Below are 23,961 nucleotides of genomic sequence, written 5' to 3' on the forward strand. Positions count from 1 at the left end.
CTGTTTTAAGCTCAACTAGATTCCAGTAGGATGCAGGTTCGTCCTAATCAACCGGAGTATGGTGAAACTCATTTCAGTGATTCAGCTTCATTAATACATTGATTATTACACACAGTGAGATAATTCAAGATGTTTCTGTTAAATTTAATGATTGTTTCTTACAGTTGTTGAAAACCTTTTTTACAATATGCACATTTTCAGGAAAATCACCAAAATAACCAGAAATAAACTGCTCTGTGTAATTAATATATATGTAAGGTTTTCCTTTTTTTTGGAATTTACTACTTAAATTAACTTTTCGATATTCTAATTTATTCAGATGCACCTGTACAAACTAACAATCTCAACTTATACATTTGTAAGTTAAAAAGAAAATTCAGATTTTCAGTGCTTTGCATAATAAAGAGACAATACTTCATAAGTTTAAAGGAGTTCTGTTAAATATGTTACCCTGTATATTACACATCTTCCAGCAGTAATTAGACAGAGAGCAGATTAAAGCAACTACCTGAGTTAGATTTTCTGTTAACATGAAAAAAATTCTTCAGAGATTTCCTTCAGGATTACGCCCATCAATGTTCAAACGAACCGAGGAGGATTTGGTGAAACTGATTTTTGTTCATGTTGAGTCCTTCAAGCTTAAAAAAGTGCAACTAGAGCTGAAACTCAGTTTTGTTGTCAGCAGCCGGTGGGAGACGGAGCGAAGTAATACGAAGCCAGGAGGATGAGGTAGACCACCACCAGAGCTGTACCTGCACAAACAAATCATAAGGAGTCATGAATGTCTTATCTTTATGTTAAGACTAATAAAACTACAGATGTTATTGATTTTAGGAGTAAATCTCACTTTTATCAAAGATTGAGAGTGTGCATTCTTACAAATATCATGGTTTTATTTTAGATGATAAATTGAATTTTGAAGCAATGTGGCAGTGTATAGAAAGCCACGAGTGCCTCTTCTGCTTGAGGAATTTAAATATTGACTGAACCATAATGACTCGGTGTCATGGTTCGGTCATACAGGTTCAGCAGGTTGTGAAACTGTCATCTACAGGCCCAACAATCAGTCACATCCCTCTAGAGCAGATTGCCACTTCTGTTTTAAATGATGACTTTTAATCCAAACAGATCTACCTACAGATAAAAAAATAACATGGGTTTGAACAACTAAACAAAACATTTAGTCCCAGGGCTTTAGAGAAAGCTTTGTAACCCTTTCCGGACTGACAAATGTCAACAAATCTGTTTCTCACTGGTCAAATTTCTTTGTATCAAGAGATGATTTGTTGCATTCTGATGTTGAGAGGGAAAAGTTTTCATTCAGACGGACATACTCTAAACTGTCCATCCCTCCAATGGGAGTCGGGGCAGTGGGCAGAGTCTTTAATACGTGATCAACCTGGTTCAACAGTTCCAGCAGAATACGGACAGAGTTGCAGATTAACAGCAACATAAACTCAAGAAGTGTTTCAGCCAGCAACAGGGCTCAATGTTATGCCAGATTATTTACATGTGAAAAAGGAGAAGAGCTTAAACACATTTTTTAAGTAAATTATTTTTACATGCTTAAAACTTTCAGTTTTAAAGGCCAACCTTATATAAATGTATTGTTTATTTTATAATTACTATAACTTCACACGTGTGATGCATATACACATAAACATTATTTGACAAGCAGGCATGCAAACATGCCATAGATTTCATCTCTGCTCTGCAGTTTGACCACTTCTAGAAATGTTTTTTACATAAGGCAGTTTTAATACTTCTGCTTTTGTACATTTTGTACTGAACCTGCAGCTTAACGACTCTTGAAGGCTGGAGTCAGACACCACTGCTGTGCATTAAGCGATCATCCAGATAAATCACCAAGAACTCTGATGTCTTTTAATGCTATAAAAAGATAACGGTTCTTAATTTAATTTTTTCTAAACATTCAGTCCCTTATAACTTACCCTGGAAATAATCTGACTTGCCATCCATGAAGATGTAGTTGACCAGAATGACGCTGAAAATGCTGGCCCACATGTGCTGGTCACTGAAGAGCAGCACAAACCCCACATCCTGTTAAAGGAAAAACAGAAAAAGGTTCTTGTGATGTTAAATATAACGTTTTTATTCACGAATTAACTAATGAGGAGAGGAGGCTGGAGAGCAACTTACACAGAAAGCATTAAAAAAGACCAGTATTGGAATCTGCAGCATGCAGACTTGCACAGCAATGCAGCTTCCAACCTCCAAGCTGTGAAAAAAAGGCAAATTTAAGGTATAGAAATCAGTTTTTAACCCTTCTTCTCTAGTAGGACAGAAACTACCTTAAACTGATATTGTTCTGAAGTGCAAACTGGATCCCGTTAACAATCTCTGGGATCTCAGGGACCATAGCGAGAACTGTCACCCCAATGAAGTACTGGAGGAGCAAAGATGTAGAGAGGGTCAGCACGGTTGCGTTAGAAGAGACGGGAAAGAGTCTGAGCATGCCCAGATGGAGGCACCAACCTGGGAGATGTTGGGCTGGTTGAGAATCGGCTGGATATGCTCAGTGGTGAGGTCTGCGCAGGCAGACATGAGCACGGTGGCCACGATGAGGATGAGCAGAGATCTCCACCGTGACCAGTGGACAACCGTCCCATGGTGTCTGGTCTCTGCACAGATACAGCAATCACTGTGTAAATATGACGGGTTTTCTGATAAACAGTAAACAGTGCTTATTCTGGATTCTATATTGATTTTGGGCTTTAATGATTTATTTTCACAGTTCTTTTTCCAGGCAGGATTGATCATATAACTTCAATCTCAGTATTGTTGAGGTCAGGACCTCCCAAAAGCTTAACGTTATCTTTTTTTATCCATTCCAAAACCTTTTTTCGGGAAGAGCTTGAGAACATTAGACTGCTGAAACATCCAGTTGTATCCAAGTTTTAACCTTCTGACCATTTCTGTCACCCACTGATAAAAGGAGCTTAGTCAGAACAAGCAAGGAAAAATCTAGGAACCACAAAACGTAATGGCCATCTTAATTCAGAGTATGCGTGAACACCAGTGTCATAATCCACAAGGAAGCAGGTTTCATCACCACGGACTGACCCCGCATCCAGTTTGACTAAAATGTCCAGCTGCACACATGGACAAGCCAAACACATCCTGGATAGAGGTGTTAACATCAGATGAGACAAATGCCCCCTTTCCATTGAAGGTTCCAGCTCCGCACGGCTCCACTCCACTCGGTCTCGCTCTACTCGGCACGGTCCCTGTTGTGTTTCCACTGACCTGCTGATGCCTGGAGTTCTGAAGCCTTGAAGCCCCGCCTCCAGCCGTCGGTGTAGTTCGCTGTGCCACTATTAACGTAACTGTGAGATATTGTCACATTAAAATAATCAGTGTGAAACTGTAAAATAAAAATGAATAGAAAATAAAAACCTAAATAAACAAAATATGCCTGCTCCCTCCTCCTGCAGATGCTGGTTCGCTTTGTGTGTTTTGGGGGCAGCTGGTTTTATGTGTGATCAGCTGATTTAGGATGTCATTAAACAAAACGCCCCGCCTGCATGTAAATCAAAGAGCTAATGTGTCCTTTTTCTTTCTCTCAGCCTTCAGGCATGGTTTACGATTTGTAAATAGTAAAATTATATTTTGTGGTCCTTAATATTATTGTAGTTACTCTTAAGTTTTTTAAACTTTTCTCTATGCTACCTCAGCAAAAACCTTCTCATTTCTCCTGGTCCCATGATCAATCAGTGAACAGCAGTCTCTTCATGTCACATGTAGACCCGGCCGTACCTGCTTCTGAGTAGGTCCCTAAAAATCAGGTACCAGGCCAGAAAAACCAGTAAAGGAAATGTTCGCAAAACAGGCTGACCGGAGTGGAACTAGCCTAAGTAGAGCCCATGGAAAAGGGGCAAAAGATTTAAAGAACTATTGGACCTCAAATACAAAAAGTATTTCTGTTCAAACTGTCAAGCATGGAGGTGGGAGGATCGTGCAGTGGGGATGTTTTAGCTGCCAGCGTTACTGGTGCATTGCGCAAACTGGAAAGAACAATAAGTAACGAGGACCACCTCTAAATTCCTCCACCTCAACTGAAACAGCTAGGCAGATGCATTTAGCAACTACTGTGATTTAAAGATACAGTAGACAAACTGAATATTGAAACAAAATTCATACAAAATGTTAAACATATGTTGATTGTGACTTACAACTGGAGAATCCCGTTCTCCTGCATCTTATTCTTACACGAGCTCCATTTCTCCCAGTTTGCCAAATATGAGCTGCCTTTTGCAGCCAAGTTGAGTGCCTCCATTTTGGTTTTTTTCTTACATTTCCTCTCTTTTTAGGGAATCGTTGCAGAACAGCATAAAATAATCTTAGCCAGCTACCATTTGACCACAGCTATAACTGCATGAATAATTATAAGTTACACAGTTTACACATATGAAGACAAATATCTCAAATGCATAATTTAAAGCCATGTAGGTATGTGAGGTTCTGACCTGAACGCAAACAATGAAACATTGTCAGTTTACTGTTTAGTGTGAGTCATGCTTGAGTCTCACCCTGTTCTTCTCCAACGTGGATGTTATAAATGTGCGAGTGCGTCTTCAGAGTAAATATCAGTCCAATGATGTAGGCAGCAGGCAGGAGGGCGGACACCGTGTACACCAGAGGCCTAACGAGAACACACTCAGTCAAAGACAAAAGCTTGTTTGTAACAACGGACTCTAAGCAGGGCTTCTATGAAGTCTGAAAAAGGTGGGGTTTATGTTCTTCACTCTCCAGGTCTGAACAAGTATGCAGAAAGAAAATAAGAGATTTTAGCCTCCTATCCTATTGTATACAAGGTATGTCTTTCAGTCAAAACGTCCCTCCTTACTTCCTTAATTTCTTTCTTCCTCCCATTCTTCCTTCCTTCCTCATCCCCTGACTTCGTCCTTCCCTCATTTCCTTATTTTGTTCCCCTGTTATTCCTTCTTTCCTCCCTCATGTTCTTCCTGGTTTTCTTGTGCAGATTCTTCTTTCCCTCCTTTGATCCAGTTTTTGTTTTTTCCAGGTTCCACATTATAAGCCTACCTACTGTGGAAATATCTGCCATAAAATCTCTGTGATCTTGAGTGCTTTCTATTTAAAATGAACATAGAGGACTGAAGATTTTGTTGTGTTCTTCCTTCTTTATTTCCCCATGACCTTTCTTTTTTCTTGTGCTCTTACTTATTTCCCTCCTTATTTCTTTCTTTCCTTTCCTCTCTCCTTCCATCCTTGTCTCGCAACTTTTCCTTCTTTGTCCTTCCTGCCTTTCTTCCTTCCTTGTGTCCTAATTATCTTCCTTCCTTCCCTGCCATTCCCTTCTTCCTTTATTAAATTCCTTGTGTCATTCCTGCTTTCCTTTCTTGTGCCTTTCTGTCCTTCCTTCCCTCCTTCCATATGGTTTTCTATTTGGCCTCACAGTGATCTTTACTGTTTTATATTTTATAATGAACATACAGAACAGATAAATCTGTAAAGTTGAGTCTGGAAAACTGGAATTTAATCACAGAAAATTTGTAGGAATTGTTAAAACTGTGAGGATAAAGCAGGACTCACTGGATGTGGTCACGGAACAGCGTACCATTTTTCTGTAAAAACAAGACAAAAATCACTTTTAAAGACAGAGCAGTAAATATATGTGTGAACATGTTAGAGCAATCTTTGAGCTTCACTGACCAGATCGTAGTGGCAGTTGTGGCACACAAACAGGCCGCTTCCGTTGCTTGTGCTGTTTCCTCCAGTGGTGTTGGTGCAGGCGTCGCACACCAGGTTTCCATAAGCCTTGGAGAACAGCGTGGGTGCAAAAACACCTGTAAGACAGAAAAAAGAAGTTTACTCAACTAATTTAGACAAACAAAAATCTGAATCCATAGCTGCCACACTCAGCTGATCATTAACAACTGGATGTGTAAATTCTTAAGCTTTCCTCTCTTGTTAAAATATTTAATATTAACCTTAACATAACATCCAGATGTGTTGAAATGTAGCCCAAACAAGACTTGTTAAATCCCTACCTCCCACCGAAATGAAAAGCAACGCAGAGCTCACTCCTGCAGATCGACTGTTGAATCTTTGCTCGCTGTGTTTCAGGCCTCCTATTATCATACTGATGCCCTAAAAATAAAAAATAAAAATGTCATTTATGCGGGCTGAAAATTGTACACACTGAAATATTTCTAGCTGACAAACAAGCACATTTAAAAGGCATCTTGGGTTATTTTATGTTAAATAAAACAAGCCAATAAATTTATATATTTATTTATTTGCCTAAATGTTATTAGGTTATTTGTTGAAATCTGTCCATTTAACACCTAACTACAGGTGCATCTCAATAAATTAGAGTATGATAGAAGAGTTGATTTATTTCAGTTATTCAAATCAAAAAGTTAAACTTATTTATTGTTTAGACTGAACACACGAGGGATATATGTATAATATGTAAAGTATTTTTTTGCCTATTAAAACCTATGTCTATATCGTGTCTATGTACTTGATATTGATATCACTCTGTGGCTCTGCTGATGTGTTAAGGAGCCCAGGTTCCTTCAGTAGCCTCAGGTTGTCTGCATTGTTGGCTCTGGTGTCTTTTAATCTTCCTCTTGACAATGGATTCTCTATTATGTTTAGTTCAGGCACATACGTTGCCCAATCAAACACAGTGATATCATGCTCATTAAACTAGGTGTCGGTACTTTTGGTAGTGTTGGCAGGTGTCACAAACTGTTGGAAAATAAAATCAGCATCTCCATAAAGCTTGTCAACAGAGGGAAGCATGAAAGACTCAAAATATCCTAGTAGAAGACTGCGAGATTTTGGACTTGGTTGTGTACCTTTTTCTTTCACACTTTTTTCCTTCCACTCAACTTTCCATTAGTATGCCTGGATACAGTGAGCTTCTTTAGCAATAACATTTTGTGGTTTACCATCCTTGAAGAGGGTGTCACTGACTGTAAATAAACGCTTAAAATACATCAGTAGGTCAGTTCAATAGGTGAGTATGACTTTTAAATAAATTAACCTTGATGATATTCTAATTTATGGAGATTTACATTAAATAATTGTTTATGTAAACACTCCCAGAATTATGATGAGGGCTTGATTTTATATAAATATAGTTTAAAAGACATTCTGCACATTTTCTAGCTATAACAAAAATATATTCAAAGTGTTTTTTCATTTCTCACATAAATTGTAAAAATGTAAATGCAAAATGAAGGACAAGTGCTGTTGTGCTCACAGGGATGAAGAGGATGCATCCGAGCAGCGTTCCAGTCAGTGCTGCCTTTACAACCTCCTGCAGACAAGGATTGGCTGCCCAGTGGCCTCTGAGCAGGGCTGTGATGTAAAAGGTCAGCTCTGTGATGGAGCCGAAGGTAGCGTTGACCACTGCGCCCACAGCAAAGTTACTCTGGGCAGCGATACTGCAGAAATGGCACATACAGTAATTACCATCAGAGTAACCTATTTTTTCTCTCTGCAGGTGTAAAGGATCATGTTTGCTGTTTACCTTGCAATGCCCATGCCGATGTAATAAGACAGAGGTATGATGGAGCTGATCGCTGTGGCAAATTTGACTTCTGAACTGACATACTGGTTTTCTCTGTCAACATATCCGATTACCAGGGCAACTATGACTAGAGGGAGGAGGTCTAAGGTGAGAGTCAAAGATCTTGACAAGTATTGTCATGAGACACAAACACACCCGGAGAAACAGTAAAGGATACTGACAGCAAACACATTGATCCCATCAACAGTGTACTTGTAGTAGTACCAGTTAGCAGCGTGGTAGCAGCACAGCAGAGCTCTGGTCTCATAGCTTTGATGCTGCAGGTCAGGTTAAAAGCACAAAGACAGCGATGACTCTCTACAAAACTGGATGTGGTCACTTATAAACATATCATCAGCGTTTACCTTCCCATGAGAGCTGGTGGAGAGTAAGATGTCCTCAGGAGGCAGGAGCAGAATGACGCTCAAAGTCTGGGCGCTCATCTTGGAGACCGGGATGGTGAAGACCAGGATCCAGGAGATGAAGCAGACCAGAGAGTGAACGACAGCCAGGGGAGGATAACCCAGCAGCAACCAGACGTAAGTGGAGAGACGATGCTTGATAACAAGGAGAACACTGCGTAAATACACAGTGCCTTCTGAAGGCCCTGAGTGTAGGTGAAATCCAACCCCTTTCCCACCCTAGTGTCAACTTTTTGCAGCCTCTAACATGCTGTGTTCCAGATTCCCTGTTCCTGCCCCTGTTCCAGTCTTTTATAGGTCCAAAATACGCTTTGATGTAAACCATTTTGTTGTAGCTCTAGCTGTATGGTTATGGTCGTCCTGCTGAAGGCGAAACCCACCTCTGTCTCAAGTGTTTCACAGCCTCTAATGTGTTTTCTTCCAAGACTGTCCTGCTTTTAGCTCCATCCATCTGCCCATCAACTATGACCAGCTTCGAAGTCCCTGCTGAAGAAAACCATGCTCACAGTATGACGCTGCCACTACCGTAATTCATATGTATGGTGTGTTAGGTGCAATGTTGGTTTTCCTACATATATGGGCTTCTGCAAGGAGCACGAAAAGTCAAAGTTTGATCAACATTCTTTCAAATGTTCGCTGTGTGCCATATTTGACGTGTGGAGATCTGGGACTTCCCATGGTTTTCTTTCAACAATGGCTTTCTTCTTGCCATCCTGAGATAAAAGAAGCTTTGTGCAGTGCATGACTAATAGCTGTCCTGCCAAACGGATTTCCCCACCTGAGCTGTGGATCTCTGCAGCTCCTCCAGAGTTACCATGATCCTCTGCTTCTCTGAGTGATGCTCAGATTTTTCTGAGAAAAATCCAAAGCCTGTGTAACTGTAAGTATTTACCCAATAAGGAGTGCGAGGAGCTCGTTCTGGCATCTCTGGAGCTGGTCCCTCTGTGGCTGAAGGCAGCAGAACTGGTGAGCTGTCCTCCATTGTCTCCACGCTGCACTCACAGTCTGGCGCCTCCTCACAACATCTCCTCAAAGTGTTTCCTATCTGGACAAACACAACCACAGGGAGTTATTTCTCCATCACTACCCATTATCTGTGATGCACATCAGGAAATACTGACCTATAAAACAACATGAAAGATTTCTATAAGAAATATCAGTGTAGGCGCTGTTTCTTAAAATGTTGATGATCCATCAGGGATCCTGTAAATGAATATTTCCTGTTGAATTTGAGTTGTAAATTTGAAATTATCTGATAAATCTCAAGTTTTTTTTCTGAAAAGCAGCAAAGACAGCAAAGTACACCCTCTTTTATATCTAGGGCTTTAACATATAAACGATCTTAACCAGGTTCTACATTTTATCTGTAAGGTGTACAAAACACACTCCCTGCAGATTCAACAATATCATCATTTATTGTACAAAGATGAGACAAGAGTGGACAAAAGTTTCATATAAATAAAATATACTCACTTTCATAAGTATCGTTTTCAATTCAATTCAATTAAGTTTATTTATATAGCACCAATTCACAACACATGTCGTCTCAAGGCAATTCACAAAAGTCAGGTACATACATTCCAATTAATCGTAACCATTGAACAGTGCAGTCAGATTCAGTTATTTATTCAAATTGGATAAAATGTTTTTCTGTCTAAGGAAACCCAGCAGATTGCATCCAGTCAGTGACTTGCAGCATTCACTCCTCCTGGATGAGCATTTAGAGACAGTGGACAGTCACTGGCGTTGACTTTGCAGCAATCCCTCATACTGAGCATGCATGTAGCGACAGTGGAGAGGAAAAACTCCCTTTTAACAGGAAGAAACCTCCAGCAGAACCAGGCTCAGTGTGAGCGGCCATCTGCCACGTCTGACTGGGGGTTTGAGAGAACAGGGCAGAGACACAAAGAGAACAAAGAAGCACTGATCCAGGAGTACTTTCTATGGGAAGGAAAAGTAAATGTTAATGGATGTAGCTCTTTTAGTTGTTTCACCTAGAAAGAAAGAACAGATAAACTTTGAGCCAGTTTTCAAGGATAGAGTCTGAAAGAGAGCACATATAATTAGTTACAGTAAAAGCTCAGTCAATTGCTATATCTAGGAGAGAGAAAGGGTTAAACACTAAAAGACAGGGCCACGTGGATCATCTGTAGAAGGTGAGCATTAAGTTGTTGCCAGCAGAAGCTTGGACAATGCCCCTCTCCAGAAAGGTGTCACAGGTAGACACAGAGTCAGGCCAGGTGTAGCTTCAAGGAAGAGAAAAGAGAGAGAACATAAAGTTAAAAGCTGAAATAACAGCAAATAATGGAAAATTGGAGAGTAGTGTGAGAATGTAGCGAAGAAAGTGAAAGTGGTCATTATGTCCTCCAGCAGCCTAAGCCTATAGCAGCGTAACTACAGAGATAGTTTCAGTTTATTTCTTTATATAGCGCTTATTTACAACAATGTCATCTCAAGGCACCCCACAAAGGGTCCGGAACGGCGCGGGGCCGCCGGGGAGGCCAGACCAAACTACCGAGTGCCAGAGGCTGGCCACCCCAGAACGGGCCACATGTAGGGGCACTAAGTAAAATAATAAACTGATCAAATTTGTCCATCTAGAGCCTACTGATGGCCATTGTTATACTAAAAACCACAAGGATCAGGATACTTCTCTCTGTCAGACTGATTATAACCATTGGAAAACAGAGGGGGTCATACAGGTAGCAGAAATGGAGGGTGTGTTTGCTCCTCAACCATAACTGAACTGGTTCAGGCTAAACCTGACTCCCCCTTACACCATCCAACAGGGAGGGAGGAAGGCTCCCTCCCTGATAACCTAAGCCACTCTAACTATAAGCTTTATCAAAAAGGAAAGTTTTAAACCTAGCCTTAAAAGTAGACAGGGTGTCTGCCTCATGGACTAAAACCGGGAGCTGGTTCCACAGGAGAGGAGCCTGATAACTAAAGGATCTGCCTCCCATTCTACTTCTAGGGACTCTAGGAACCACCAGTAAACCTGCAGTCTGAGAATGAAGTGCTCTGTTAGGAACATATGGAACCATCAGATCTCTGATGTATGATGGAGCTAGATCATTAAGGGCTTTATATGTGAGGAGGAGAATTTTAAATTCTATTCTAAATTTAACAGGGAGCCAATGAAGGGAAGCTAAAATAGGAGAAATATGATCTCTCTTTTTAATTTTCATCAGAACTCTTGCTGCAGCATTTTGAATCAGCTGAAGGCTTTTAACTGCATTTTGTGGACATCCTGATAGTAAAGAGTTACAATAGTCCAGCCTTGAAGTAACAAATGAATGGACTAGTTTTTCAGCGTCACTCCTGGATAGGATATTTCAAATTTTGGCAATGTTCCGGAGGTGAAAGAAGTAAATCCTAGAAACCTGTTTAATATAGGATTTAAATGACATGTCCTGGTCAAAAGTAACACCAAGGTTTTTTACTTTATTACCAGAGGTCAATTTAATGCCATCCAGGTTAAGTGATTGACTAGGCAGTTTCTTTTTTAAAGTCTCCAGTCCAAAGACGATAACTTCTGTCTTGTGTGAATTTAGAAGCAAAAAATTTAAAGTCATCCAAGTTTTTATATCTTCAAGACATGCTTGTAGTCTATCTAACTGGTTGGGCTCATCAGGAGTTATGGATAAGTAAAGCTGAGTATCATCAGCGTAAGAGTGAAAATTTATGCTATGCTGCCTGATAATTTGACCTATTGGAAGCATATATATAGTAAAGAGAATTGGCCCAAGTACTGAACCCTGTGGTACTCCACAATTAACCCTGGAGTTTAAAGATGATTTATCACTTACATGAACACACTGGAATCTGTCAGACAAATAAGATTTAAACCAGTCTAGCGATGTTCCCCTGATCCCTACAGCATATTCCAGCCTTTCTAAGAGAATATTATGATTGACTGTATCAAATGCAGCACTGAGATCTAACAGAACCAGAACAGACACAAGTCCATTATCTGAGGCCATAAGAATATCATTAGTGACTTTCAGTAGAGCTGTTTCAGTGCTATGATGAGCTCTGAAGCCTGACTGAAACTCTTCAAACAGGTCATTGCTGTTTAAATGCTCACACATTTGATTAGCAACTATTTTCTCAAGAATTTTAATAAGAATGGAAGATTGGATATAGGTCGGTAATTTTTCAAGTCATCTGGATCAAGCAAAGGTTTCTTAAGTAAAGGTTTAATTACAGCTAACTTAAAAGCCTGTGGTACATATCCATTTACTAAGGATAGGTTAATCATATCTAAAATGGGGCTGGTAATCAGAGGGAACACTTCCTTAAATAATTTGGTTGGGATTGGGTCTAACATACAAGTTGAAGGTTTAGATGAAGCTAATATTTCTGAAAACTCAGGAAGCTTCACAGGATCAAAACAGTTCAAACACAGATCAAGTTCTACAGTTATTTCCAATGTTGTCTCACTTGCTGAGGATGAAGTAATCATCTTTGGGAGTATGTCAAAGATTTTATTTTTAATAGAATCAATTTTATTTAAGAAGAATCCCATAAAGTCATGACTGTTGAGAGCTAAGGGAATGGATGATTCAACAGAGCTATGACTCTGTGTAAGTTTAGCAACTGTACTAAAGAAAAACCTAGGATTATTCTTGTTTTCTTCTATTAATGATGAGAAATAAGCTGTTCTGGCTTGGCAAAGTGTCTTTTTATACAACAGTAGGCTATTTTTCCAGATTAAGTAGGAATCCTCTAGGTGTGTAGAGTGCCATTTTCTCTCCAATAATCTAACATTGTGCTTTAAAGTACGCAGATCTAAATTAAACTAAGGAGCTAGCCTCCTGTGAGTAATTACCTTCTTTTTCAAGGGGGCTATATTGTCTAATGCATCACACAATGATGAAGTAACACTATGAACAAGATAATCAATTTGTGAAAGGGCAGAAACAGAATTATTGCCCTCCACTGTGCTTTTCTGTGATAATGAGGAAATTAAAAGTGGAACAGATTCTTTAAAGGTTGTTACAGCATTGTCTGATAATGATCTACTATAAAGAAATTTTCTTTCAGGTTTGGAGTACCTGGTTAAATTAAACTCAAAGGTTATTAAAAAATGGTCAGACAAGACAGAGTTATGAGAAAATATTGTTATGTCTTTACACTCAATGCCATATGCCAGCACAAGGTCCAGAGAATGAAGACAAAGGTGGGTAGGTTTGTTAATGTTTTGAGCAAAGCCAATTGAGTGTAAGATAGCATTAAACGCTATATTTAGGCTATCACTTTCAGTTTCAACATGAATGTTAAAATCCCCCACTATAATAACCTTATCTGTATTTAAGACTAAATCAGATAAAAGGTCAGAAAACTGATCTAAAAATTGAGAGTAAGGACCTGGTGGACGGTACAAGACAACAAACAGAAGTGGTTTTAGTGCTTTGCAATTTGGATGAGCAAAACTAAGGATTAAATATTCAAGAGTTGTAGCTATTGATTGGTCTGGGAGTAGTCAATAAATCGGACTGAAAGATGGTTGCTACTCCCCCTCCTCGCCCAGTATTTCAAGGAATATGAAAATTTAAATAATTAGTAGGAGTTGACTTATTTATAGTAACATAATCCTCTTGCTGCAGCCAGGTTTCTGTGATGCAAAATAAATCAATCTGATTGTCACAAATCAGGTCACTAACTAGCAAAGTCTTTGAAGAGAGAGATTTTAAATTCAGTAAGCCACATTTAATTGTTTTATTTTTATTTTTAGTCTGAGTTGTGTTTATTTTTATGAGATTTCCCAGATTTCCTCCTTTTAGATTATTTTTTAATCTATTCAATTTTGGCCGTGGGCGAGACACTGTCTTAACAGGGTTTTTTACCAAATAAAAATAGAAAAAAAAAAAAAAAAAAATGTGGCATGCAACTGCACTGAGCCCCATTTAGACGAATCTCCCAGTTGCTTTTAGACGCTACCTGTGTGTGATTTAATCTCTATAAAATCCAGGCCTCAGAGGTCTGTTAGAGAACATCAGTGAACAATCAGCATCAGGAGGACCAAGGAACACAGCAGACAGGTCAGGGAGAAAGTTGTGGAGAAGTTTAAAGACGAGTTAGCCTATAAAACAATATCCCAAGATTTTGGCATCTCACGGAGCATGGTCCAATCCCTTATCTGGGAAGGGGAAGAGTATAGCACAACTGCAAACCTACCAGGACAATGCTTTCCACCTAAACTAACAACCAGGCCAAGGAGAACATTAGTCAGAGCAAAAGGTAGCCAAGGTGGCCCATGGTAACTCTGGAGGAGCTGCAGAAATCAACAGCTTAGGGGGGAAATCTGCTGATAGCACAGCTATCAGTCTTGCACTTGTCAGGATCTGTGCCTTGTCTGTTTGTTTGGTGCCTTTACTGTGCTTAGCCCCTAGATGGCGTGGATCCTGGAGCAGAGGTGACAGGTGTTCTCTATTCCCTTGATTACCTGCTGAGGAGTATTTAAGGAGGAGGCTGCCAGCAACTCACTGCCAGAGTGTTGCCCTTAGTGGTACAGCCTCAAACCACATTACCTTGTCTTGTCCTTGCCTTGAACTTTTAGTAATCTGAATCTGTTACCTTGCAGGATTACCTAAACCTGACCTTGCCTTCCGAGTGGAACTCTGCCTGGATTACCCACTTCTGGAAAGAAGCGATTCAGCTCCATGAACAAAGACTCAAGCCTCTCGTTACTTCGTTGGACCACACAGGTTGGCAGCCTCCTGAATTCTTCGCTCCTTTGATCTCCATTCAAGAACCCTGTCCACCCTCCTCCTTCAACTGCACCTACTTCTGAAAACCCTGGACCATCTTATCATCCTTTATCATCATTCATTAGTTTTGACCCTGAGTTTTCCCTGCTTACCATCCTGTTTATTTTTACAGTTGGTATCCCGGTTCCAGTTTCCCTGCTCACTTCACTGCTCTGTAAATAAACACTTTACCGTAAAACTCTGTCTCCTGGATTGCTTTCTGCATGTGGGTCAAATCCGTTAAAAAACAATATGACAGCACTCCTCGGATCTGGCTTTTTATGACAGAGGCAGGAAAAAAGAAAGTTGAATTATGTCACATTTAAAGTTCATCAACGGTCTTGGAACATTGTAAACGTGTGGAAGAAGAAGCTCTGGTCCGATGAGACCAAAGCTGAGCTTTTACGCCTACATACACAATCTGTGGAGAAAAATTAACAGCGCACATAATCCTGAACACACAATCACCACCATGAAATGTGGTGGTGGCCGCATCATGCTGTGGGAATGCTTTTCTGTAGCAGTGACAGGGACGTTGGTCAGAGTCGATGAGAACATGGATGGAGGTAAATACATCCTGGAAGAAAACCTGGTAGAGGCTGCAAAAGACTTGAGACTGTGAGGTGAAGTTCCACGTTCCAGCAGGACAACCCTAAACATACAGCCAGAACTACAATGGAATGGTTTAGATCAAAGTATCTCCATGTCTTACGATGGCCAAGTCAAAGTACGGAGCCAAATCAAATCGTAAATATTAGGCATAACTTGAAAATTTACATTCAGATGCTTCTTACTTCATGTATTAATCACCTACTTCAACACCTATCCAGCTTTAAAAAGCCAAAAATAACCTTGTTGAGCAAGCTAACTGGATGTGATTATGTTCAGAGTTTCTGATGCATCCTCATGGATGCAAATAGGACTTGCTGTTTTCAAAACTGATGGTTTTAGTCAGGAAAAATAAATTTCTGCTTTCTTCACCACAAGTCAGTGCAATAATGCAGAACCGAGCAGGACTCAATCTTAAAACAACAAGCTGAAAAGGAAAGAGGCTGAACCAAAGCAGTACCTCATGGATGGTGTTTCCAAAAGGCCAGAGGAAGTAGCAGCACAACTTCCAGCAAAGCTTTCCTGAAGTCACAGAAAAAGAAAATAGTAAGATTGAGGCAAAGACCTTACATTTAACACTACATCTTAATAGTCGTCCAACTTACCATGCGGTACGCCGATGATAGTGATGAACATCAGAATGCCGACCAAAAAATACACCAGAGACACCCACCAACCAAAGAGGAGCACATATGCTACATTTCCACATGTGATGAACTGACCTGAAAACAGAGAGTCAAACAAAAAATAAGGCTCCAAAGGCTTAAAAACAAGGTTTTATACATCAGTTATGTATGGAAAATTACATAAGAACGATTCTTGGTCCGTCAAGCAAAGTGTCAAACACAAAGTTTTATATTTAAATGTGTAAGAACAACATTGCAATTAAAGTAATTCCCTAAACATCTTACAATGCAGCTTTCACATCCTCATCAATAACACAAATATAATGTTGTGCATGTTAATTAAGTATAATTTACTTCTGTAATTCAGTTTAAATAGTCAGATGTATATAATGCACACAGAGTGAGGTATGTCTAACATTTCTCAGCAAATTAGACAGTAAATCAAGACATAAAAAAAGTGTGGTACTGAAATGTAAGTTCATGTACTGTACAGTATATAAACTTAATACTTGATCAGGGCTCCTTTTGCCTGAATTTCTGCATCTACATAAAGCTTGTCAGCAGAGGAAAGCATACAGAGCTCTATTGATGACTTTAGACTTGATAAAACATCCAGAAGATGGCCTGAAACATCAAATCATCGCTGAGTGTGGACTCCAAGAAACTTTCACTTCTGTACCTCTTTACTCTTCCTCCAGACTTAAATGAATGTTTTTTACAATCCTCTCAAGACTGCAGGTATTATGTTCTCCTACCACACTTTTTCCTTCCAATCAACTTTCCATTAATATATGTGGATACAGAAATCTATGAACAACCAGCTTCTATAGTAATGATGTTTATTGGCTTACCCTCCTTGTTTTGGGTGTCTATTGACTGTGTGCTGGACATGACTGTTTGGTTACAACATGCAAAGTTTCTGTATAGAATCTGGGTTTTTATGTCTTGTGTATTATTCTGATTTTCAAAGAAAAAGGTTTTTTCATTAGCTGTAAGCCGTAATAACTAAAATTAACAGAAATAAACATTGAAATATATCACTTTATTTAAACCGAATCTTTAAGGTTTACCCATTTGAAATGAATTATTGAAGTCAATTTACAACTTTTATTTACTATCTTACAAATATTTATAATTTAGTGACATGCACCTGAATAAGTGCAAGAGCAGAACTGTTAACCGACACAAGTTCTGCAGGTAGTTTAATCCAAAGATCTGTACCTGGACCTGAGTGTGGTTTGATGACGTTCAGTTCAGAATAAAGCTCTTTCACAACATCTGATCGGTCTTCAAACGGTCGCGCCGTAACGTGGCTCTTCCACTTTCTGAAACCAAACTGATGCACACAGAAAACAACACATTTACCACTCCTCTGGAACCCACCACCTTTAACCTGCAGCAGAAAAACACCAGTTGTCTTACCCTGTAGTTGTTGACCAGTTTATTCGCCTCCACCTCATTCTCTGCTCTGATGGTTCTCTTGCTTTGTATCTCTTCCCAGCTGTCTTCACAGACAGGTCGGCTCTCACCTGCAGCAACAAGCAAAAAAGTAACCAGTGAAACGCCTGCCAACGTGCTGGGAGTGCTGCTCAGGCATGCAACGTTCTGGTACATAACACTCACATGCTTGTGGAGACACGCACTTTGCTGAAGGACATGAGGAGTGATGTGGAGACGGAGTGCGTGTGTGTGTTGCATCAGGTTGTTGGGTGTCCTGCTGTTGGTCATGGCGGTCTCCATGATTATAACTTGCATGAGGATCGAGAACACATGAAGAATCTGTGACACCAGGAAACACTGAGAACACCAGGAGATGGTTTTACAACCTTCAGTCACAGCAAACATGTACTGGAACAGCTCAGACCAAATGGGAGGTTCTTTTATGTGTTTTTCAGGAGTCAGAATGTAAACAAAGCTAACTGATTAATCATACGATCATGATCAAGTTTGATTTACTACCTTGGAACAACTATGAAAACCCAGTGACTTTATTATAATTAGGACTGTAGTATATCAGTAAAAATATAATTGCGATGTAATTGTTAAATATTGCAATGACGATATAAGATTACAAATACCCATATTTTCCTCACCCCTCTATTTCCTTTCCCTTCTTTAGGATCTCCCGTCAGGTACTTTGGGTTTTTAGCATCAAGGGCAGTAGAAGGTTTTTGGACTGGCCAAATACTCTGCCGGCAGGCAGAGTGTGAAAGCATGGCGCCTGAAATATCATATCCTACCAAATATTACAGTCCTTTTGGATTGTAGTAATGCACGCATTAAAATTGTGATACTGATTACAATTCAATAAATCTAAAACTGCTTGAGTGCTATTGGTAACAATTTTCAGCAAACTGAATTTGGGTCAAATATTCAACCACGCTTCCTCGCAAAATAAAAAGGGCTCAGTAAATAATTATACCATGTCGTGCTTTGATCCAGCTTTCTAGCAAGTTTAACAAATCATTCAAGGATTTCAGGTCCGCACTTTGGGAGGACGAACTCAAAATTTTAAAATAAATCTGTTTTGGCCTTATTATAAGGAGCTCTGGGGGTGATTTAGGTTAATACCCTAATGGGACACGAACATTTCAGCTTGTTAGTTAAAATCTAAGGTTAGAACAAACAAATGTTATTTTTTATTTTGTTTGTGCAATCTATCAGTCTTTCAGGAAGCAGACGAGACACCACCATGATGCCAACACTACTTTTCCTAACAGCTTGTACAGTGTATAAGGTAAATCCAAACGTTTATCAGCTTCTGTCTCATCTGACTATAAATGCTCAGTAGTACAGTAAATATGTACATGTTGCTCAAGAAATCCAGTCAATCAAACATTTTAGCTGGAATATAAGTCTTTCTGGAGTCTAATTAACTTTAATTAACAATCTAAGCAGGTGCATTTAAAGGTGAAAACTTGAAATCTGTTTTCTAAATAAAAGGAGTTAAGAAGTTCTTCTTTGATATAGATGGCATTAGACAAGCACCAACAAGGCTTTTCCAAGCCAATCCAATTTCTGGTTTTTATTTGAGGTTTTGTCACTTTTTTCTGTAAAATACTATAACACATAAAAGAGAAATAAATGATGGTGCAGTCAGTAGTTTCAAGATCAAAAGAAAATAATGGAATGACAACATCCTCCCCCTATAATCCATCGAAGCATATTTCCTTAACTTATAGCTGATTTTATTAAACTCCAAAAAGTGCATTAAAGTACAGGCTGTAGAAAAACAATGCACCATTTTTTTTTTTATCTGATCCGCTGGTCACCAATCAGAGCCCAGCAGAGAATAATTTAACAATTGATTGGTGCAACTACACATAGCATGCAACAACATTTGTCTGCTGCACTTTAGAAAGATCTGAACTGGGTGAATGTGTGTTTCTGTCTGCCGTAAGCTGGAGCTGATTGTCACTACATTTGGTCAGCTCAGAAACCAGAGGCATGACTTTTATTTGTAAAATGAAAGAGCATTAGCCTCAGCTCGTTTATTTATTTCTATAGATAATATAAAAAGAACAGTACTGAAGAATTTACTAGTTAAGAACAAAAATGTGAACTTCCCTTTTATCAGGAGAACAATGTCACCCACTTTAAGTTAGTCTGGTTTTCGTTCCTATTTTTCTGTTCTCCAGCTTCATGGGGTAAATGTGAAAATATGACAGATAGAGCAGGATATTGATGCTTTAGTCAAAAAAATCTCCAAATAATTTACTGAATTTATTCCTGTCTGCCGGGGGGGTTACTGTTTGTTATGCATTTGTTACATGTTTTTGCTTCCACCGCTTTGATTATCACTTTGACTTAGAAAACTTTTGCAATGTTTATTTTTGAGGCGCAATTACAGAATTTCTATTTATCTTACATTTTCTAAACGCCTTCTAATAGTAAAGGGGAGTAGAGCGGAGGGTAATAACGCTATTTGTGTGTCACAGTTAATACCCTCCCACCCACACAAGCATAGCTATACTGAGGGGAACCTCCTAATTAATATAATGTGACTGTCTGTCTGGACAACTATCAGTGCACTGCTCTGCAAAGCTGTAAATAATGACTAAAATATAATGTTAAAGAAATGCATTTTTATTAGTGGTACAGTCTGCAGGTTATAATAAAGTTTTGTGTTATAGGAAGCTATGATGAGCGGCTCACCCTGCGCCTCTACCGTCCTTCTCCTTCGGCTGGTTGAGTCTGAGCTCGGTGTGAGCGACAGAGACATTTCTCCCAGTAAGAACGAACCCCCTCACCACTAACCCACTCACTTCCGGCAAGCAGAACCCTTCATCTTCTCTGTCGCTGCTGTCGCTCCACTTCTGCAAAAACGGGATTGTGCCACTTGGAATTGTGGGGAATGTAGGCCTGTCCTTGTGTGGACTTCTTAAAGAGAAAGTACACAATAAAGCAGATCCTTTGCTGTGAATATGAAGAACGGGAGATTTTTTGCAATAAGAACAATGTAATAAAACTGTAAACGGGATACATAAAATGTTTTATATTGAAGTATAAAGTCCATCCAGATTACACAGAAGGCACACAAGGCACAAGGTCAGAGCTGACCCAAGGTTCTACGAGGTCTTATGCAGAATTTAATTTGGAGGCCAACTTCCAGTTAAGCCCATTACCATGCCACTGACTTCCTTTCCAGATCTTTTTTTTTTTTTTATCAGTCAGAGAGATCAATGTATAACTTTAAAGCTATGCAGGTTTCACTAAAACTAAGAAAGTAGAGCACATCACCCCAGTTCTAAAGTCCTTTACATTGCTCCCTGCACTTAGAGAACAGACTTTAAAATACTTCCATTACTTTAAATATCACTTAATGGCTTAGCACCAAAATACATTAAAGATTTCTTGTCAATGCACCAACCTTCCAGACCACTCAGATCCTCTGGTTCAAGTCTACTCTGCATCCACCGAACCAGAGCCGGCTCCAGAGGAATTTAGCTGCAGGGGCTGTGGCTAATTTCGGGGTGGGGGGTGCAGTAAACAGTATTTGTATTTAATATAAATATGTAAATAAACATTTATGTAGCCTTTCAAATGAAATAACCATGCTGTTTATTAATACAAAATAAATAATAATGTATTAAACAGTGACATCTAAGTGTGCATCACCTTAAGTTCATGCAATGCAAAAATCTTAGAAACTAATCAGCACTGCATTATAATCATTGTGTTTAAAACACATTAACTCCAGAAACCTGAACGCAAAAGAGACGTGGAAATGTTTCTGAAAAAATACTGAACATTTTAAACATTTCCACTTGCACAAACCTTAAATGCCATCCACTGATGGAGTGTCTTGAGTGCTGCATCCTTCGGACTGGTCTACGTAGGCCGGATGTTCTCAAAAATCCCAAAATGCCGGAAGTGATCAGCTGTGAATTTAGACGGTCTAGCCTTTACTAGCTGTTCCCGCCCTTACCTCATCGTAATATCTGTCGCCTAGCAACAGTGACAGCGTGAAGCACAGCGCTGTGAAGCCATAGATGGAGCCCGAAGATTAATCCTGCTGTCTCCACTGTAGATAACTGTACATGGTTTTTATTTACCCCTTTATATATTCCTGATGGCTTATAAGCTTGTTTTCTTTAAAATGTTATTTTATTATCTTAATTTTATTCTCGCTCAATAATCAACCATTTAAAATGTTTAAAATGATTTTCATGTTCATAGATATAAAAATATAATACTAAATAAAGTATATTGATGACAAGTACCACTTGATTTATTGGTAAAACGTTTATCAACCAAAAAAATACTAACATAACTTTCTGAACCAAGTTTGAATCAATTTATCAGTGTAATCTGACCAGATCTCAAAACTCTCCTCAAATGTATAGTCAGAGAAAAAAATGATTAGATTTATAATATTTCAGAATTCATTTAGAGGTTTGCAAAATTAAAACAACACTGAAATTATATTAACAGAAATAAAAGTTAAGTGGTCTCACTTGACTACAGAAAAAGAAACGAATAGCTCCACAGTCTGGTCAAACTGAAGTATGACATGAAATCTGGTTGTGTTTCAGTCAAAGTCTGAAGACAAGGCTATTTTATCTGGGAATTAACTTAATGGAAAAAATACAGAAATGCAATTTTCAAATAAAAACAATTATAACCAAAGAAAAAAAGCACATTGTTAAGTGATAAAAACATTAAATGGTTTTACAAAATGACACATCTGTGTCACGTTATACAACGGTGATGTATGTTTTCTCATAACTGCCTTGACACATCATACTCTCATCTAAAACAACAAGTTCTTGAAACGGTGATCTTATGTGAGTGTTGATGGCTTTAAAGATTAGAATTAAGGTGAAGTATAAAGATTTATTATTCAACCACCACTTGCGTTTGCTGTTGCCCTGCCGAATGCCTCGCTGAACCTTATTTTAGTTGTAGCATTCTAGCAGTTTGTAAAATAGTATGTTATTCAGCATTATTTAACTGAAAGCTGAAAGCATGTTCTTATTTTCTGATGAGCTTTAAAAGCAAAAAGTGACTGACACCCTCACCAAGGGGGATAAATCAGCTAAATATTGCTGCGTCAAGCATAATACATGAAAGTTGAGTGGAAGAAGAATTCACTCAAGTACTGAGCTCATATACTGTATAGTACATGAACATACTTTTTAGTACATCAGTATTTCTACATTAAAAATCTTTTTTTATTGGCCTTAATGTGGTAATAATTCTCAGAAACCGCTAATAGGGTTTTCATTAGCTGTAGGCTGTAACTGTTAAAATTATCAGAAGTAAATGTTTGAAATATATAATAACACTGTGTAAGGACTCAGTTTAATATATGAGTTTCATCTTTTCAATTTAATTACTGACCAAAAGAGAAAAATGATATATAAAAAACCTTACCTTTATGTACCTTAATTGTTATGGCAAAGTACAGCGCCACAACAAAAAAATAATAATTTAAAAAGTACATTTACACACATAACTTTAATAGGAATCTTGTGGCCTTTTCCAAAAACATTACATAATAATGATGAAGATATGATTTATAGAGTGGCTGCACAACATGAGTTATGTGTCTAAGGCCAATTTGAAGACATTTGTAATACGTTTTCTAAACTAAAATATGAAAAACCTCATCTCTATTAAAAGGCGGTTGACAATTTTACTTTTTATTTTTGCAAATTCAACATGTTTTTGACGCAAGTGACAGCAGAATCCAAAATGTTAGATGTGGTTAATCTTGTTACAACAAAGTGCAAATTAGAAACAGAAACATTTACATTTTATTTAAATGTCTAAGAGCATTGTTAAGGTGGGAATGAATAAATTATTTCAGTGTAGATAATAACTTGGCTCCATTGCATAAGAAAAACCCTGTCCCAGAACCCACAAAAAGAACTCAAGTGACCTCGATCTAAATGCCCGTCATTTCACAGCTCTTTTATATAACCAGGGGTTGAAAAGCGATTAAGTGAATAAGTTAACATCTAGCCGTGCCAATGTGGTCATAGTCTGTGCTACTGGCTAGTAAACATGTGATTTCAAAAGAAAGAAAGTTACAGAGACCTTGCAAACAAATACTTTTATGTCAAGCTTTCTTTATACACACTCTCATTATACCCTTTTCCTGCCAATGCAATATGTCTTACAAAATTGTTATATGACGATCTGTGTTTTTTTTTTTAAAGACCAAGTTGCTATAATGAGGTACAGAGCTTTGAAAATTGTTATCTAAACAGACAGACTTACAAAACATAAACACAGCAACATAGGAATTGTACATTTGTGGTTATTTTTGTAGACTACTGTGAAACTAGGGCAAAGCACTGGACTGTGACCTTTGAACTTCTTAGTCCCAGGATTCTAATGTTGCTTTGATTCTAGAAGTAGTAGTCTGTAAGGGATTTACACCACTGATACCAATTGTTTCTGTCTCAGCTGTGAACGTTTTGTTAATCCTCTTGTAATATTGCTGGCTTATCACTAGCACTGAAACTTAAAATGCTGCTTTA

General features: G+C 38.6%; 1 protein-coding gene across 5 annotated transcripts; it reads right to left on the reverse strand.

Moving 5' to 3' along the window:
* Positions 1 to 123: 123 nt before the first annotated feature.
* LOC124882591 (putative cation exchanger C521.04c) lies at positions 124 to 21,675 on the reverse strand. Of its 5 annotated transcripts, none has more exons than XM_047389055.1 (21): positions 21,251 to 21,596; positions 20,129 to 20,353; positions 17,597 to 17,721; positions 17,396 to 17,502; positions 17,195 to 17,309; positions 15,953 to 16,069; positions 15,808 to 15,869; positions 8,879 to 9,031; positions 7,930 to 8,121; positions 7,743 to 7,842; positions 7,526 to 7,667; positions 7,256 to 7,439; positions 6,033 to 6,132; positions 5,695 to 5,828; positions 5,575 to 5,606; positions 4,551 to 4,663; positions 2,497 to 2,642; positions 2,313 to 2,407; positions 2,161 to 2,239; positions 1,953 to 2,061; positions 124 to 752 (listed from the first exon to the last, which is right to left on the reverse strand). In XM_047389055.1, the coding sequence occupies exons 1-21, from the start codon at positions 21,289 to 21,291 to the stop codon at positions 679 to 681; spliced, it is 2,445 nt and encodes an 814-aa protein (XP_047245011.1). In that variant the 5' UTR covers positions 21,292 to 21,596; the 3' UTR covers positions 124 to 678. The 5 variants fall into 5 exon arrangements, 4 of the variants coding, with proteins under 4 accessions (XP_047245011.1, XP_047245013.1, XP_047245012.1 ...); XM_047389057.1 differs by lacking the exon at positions 21,251 to 21,596 and adding an exon at positions 20,844 to 21,250 and having other exon boundaries at positions 17,597 to 17,752; XM_047389056.1 differs by lacking the exon at positions 21,251 to 21,596 and adding an exon at positions 20,844 to 21,248 and having other exon boundaries at positions 17,597 to 17,770.
* Between the last annotated feature and the right edge of the window lie 2,286 nt (positions 21,676 to 23,961).

Source organism: Girardinichthys multiradiatus, chromosome 2 (genome assembly GCF_021462225.1).
Source record: "Girardinichthys multiradiatus isolate DD_20200921_A chromosome 2, DD_fGirMul_XY1, whole genome shotgun sequence".
Classification (NCBI taxonomy): Eukaryota; Metazoa; Chordata; class Actinopteri; order Cyprinodontiformes; family Goodeidae; genus Girardinichthys; species Girardinichthys multiradiatus.

Excerpts from the sequence above, each read along its gene's own strand:
- LOC124882591 (XM_047389055.1), bottom strand. The coding sequence starts at position 21,291 with ATGCAGCACTCAAGACACTCCATCAGTGGATGGCATTTAAG. Across the intron at positions 15,870-15,952 it reads TATCATCGGCGTACCGCATG|GAAAGCTTTGCTGGAAGTTG; the intron begins GTAAGTTGGACG and ends CTGTGACTTCAG. Across the intron at positions 5,607-5,694 it reads ACAACTGCCACTACGATCTG|AAAAATGGTACGCTGTTCCG; the intron begins GTCAGTGAAGCT and ends TTGTTTTTACAG.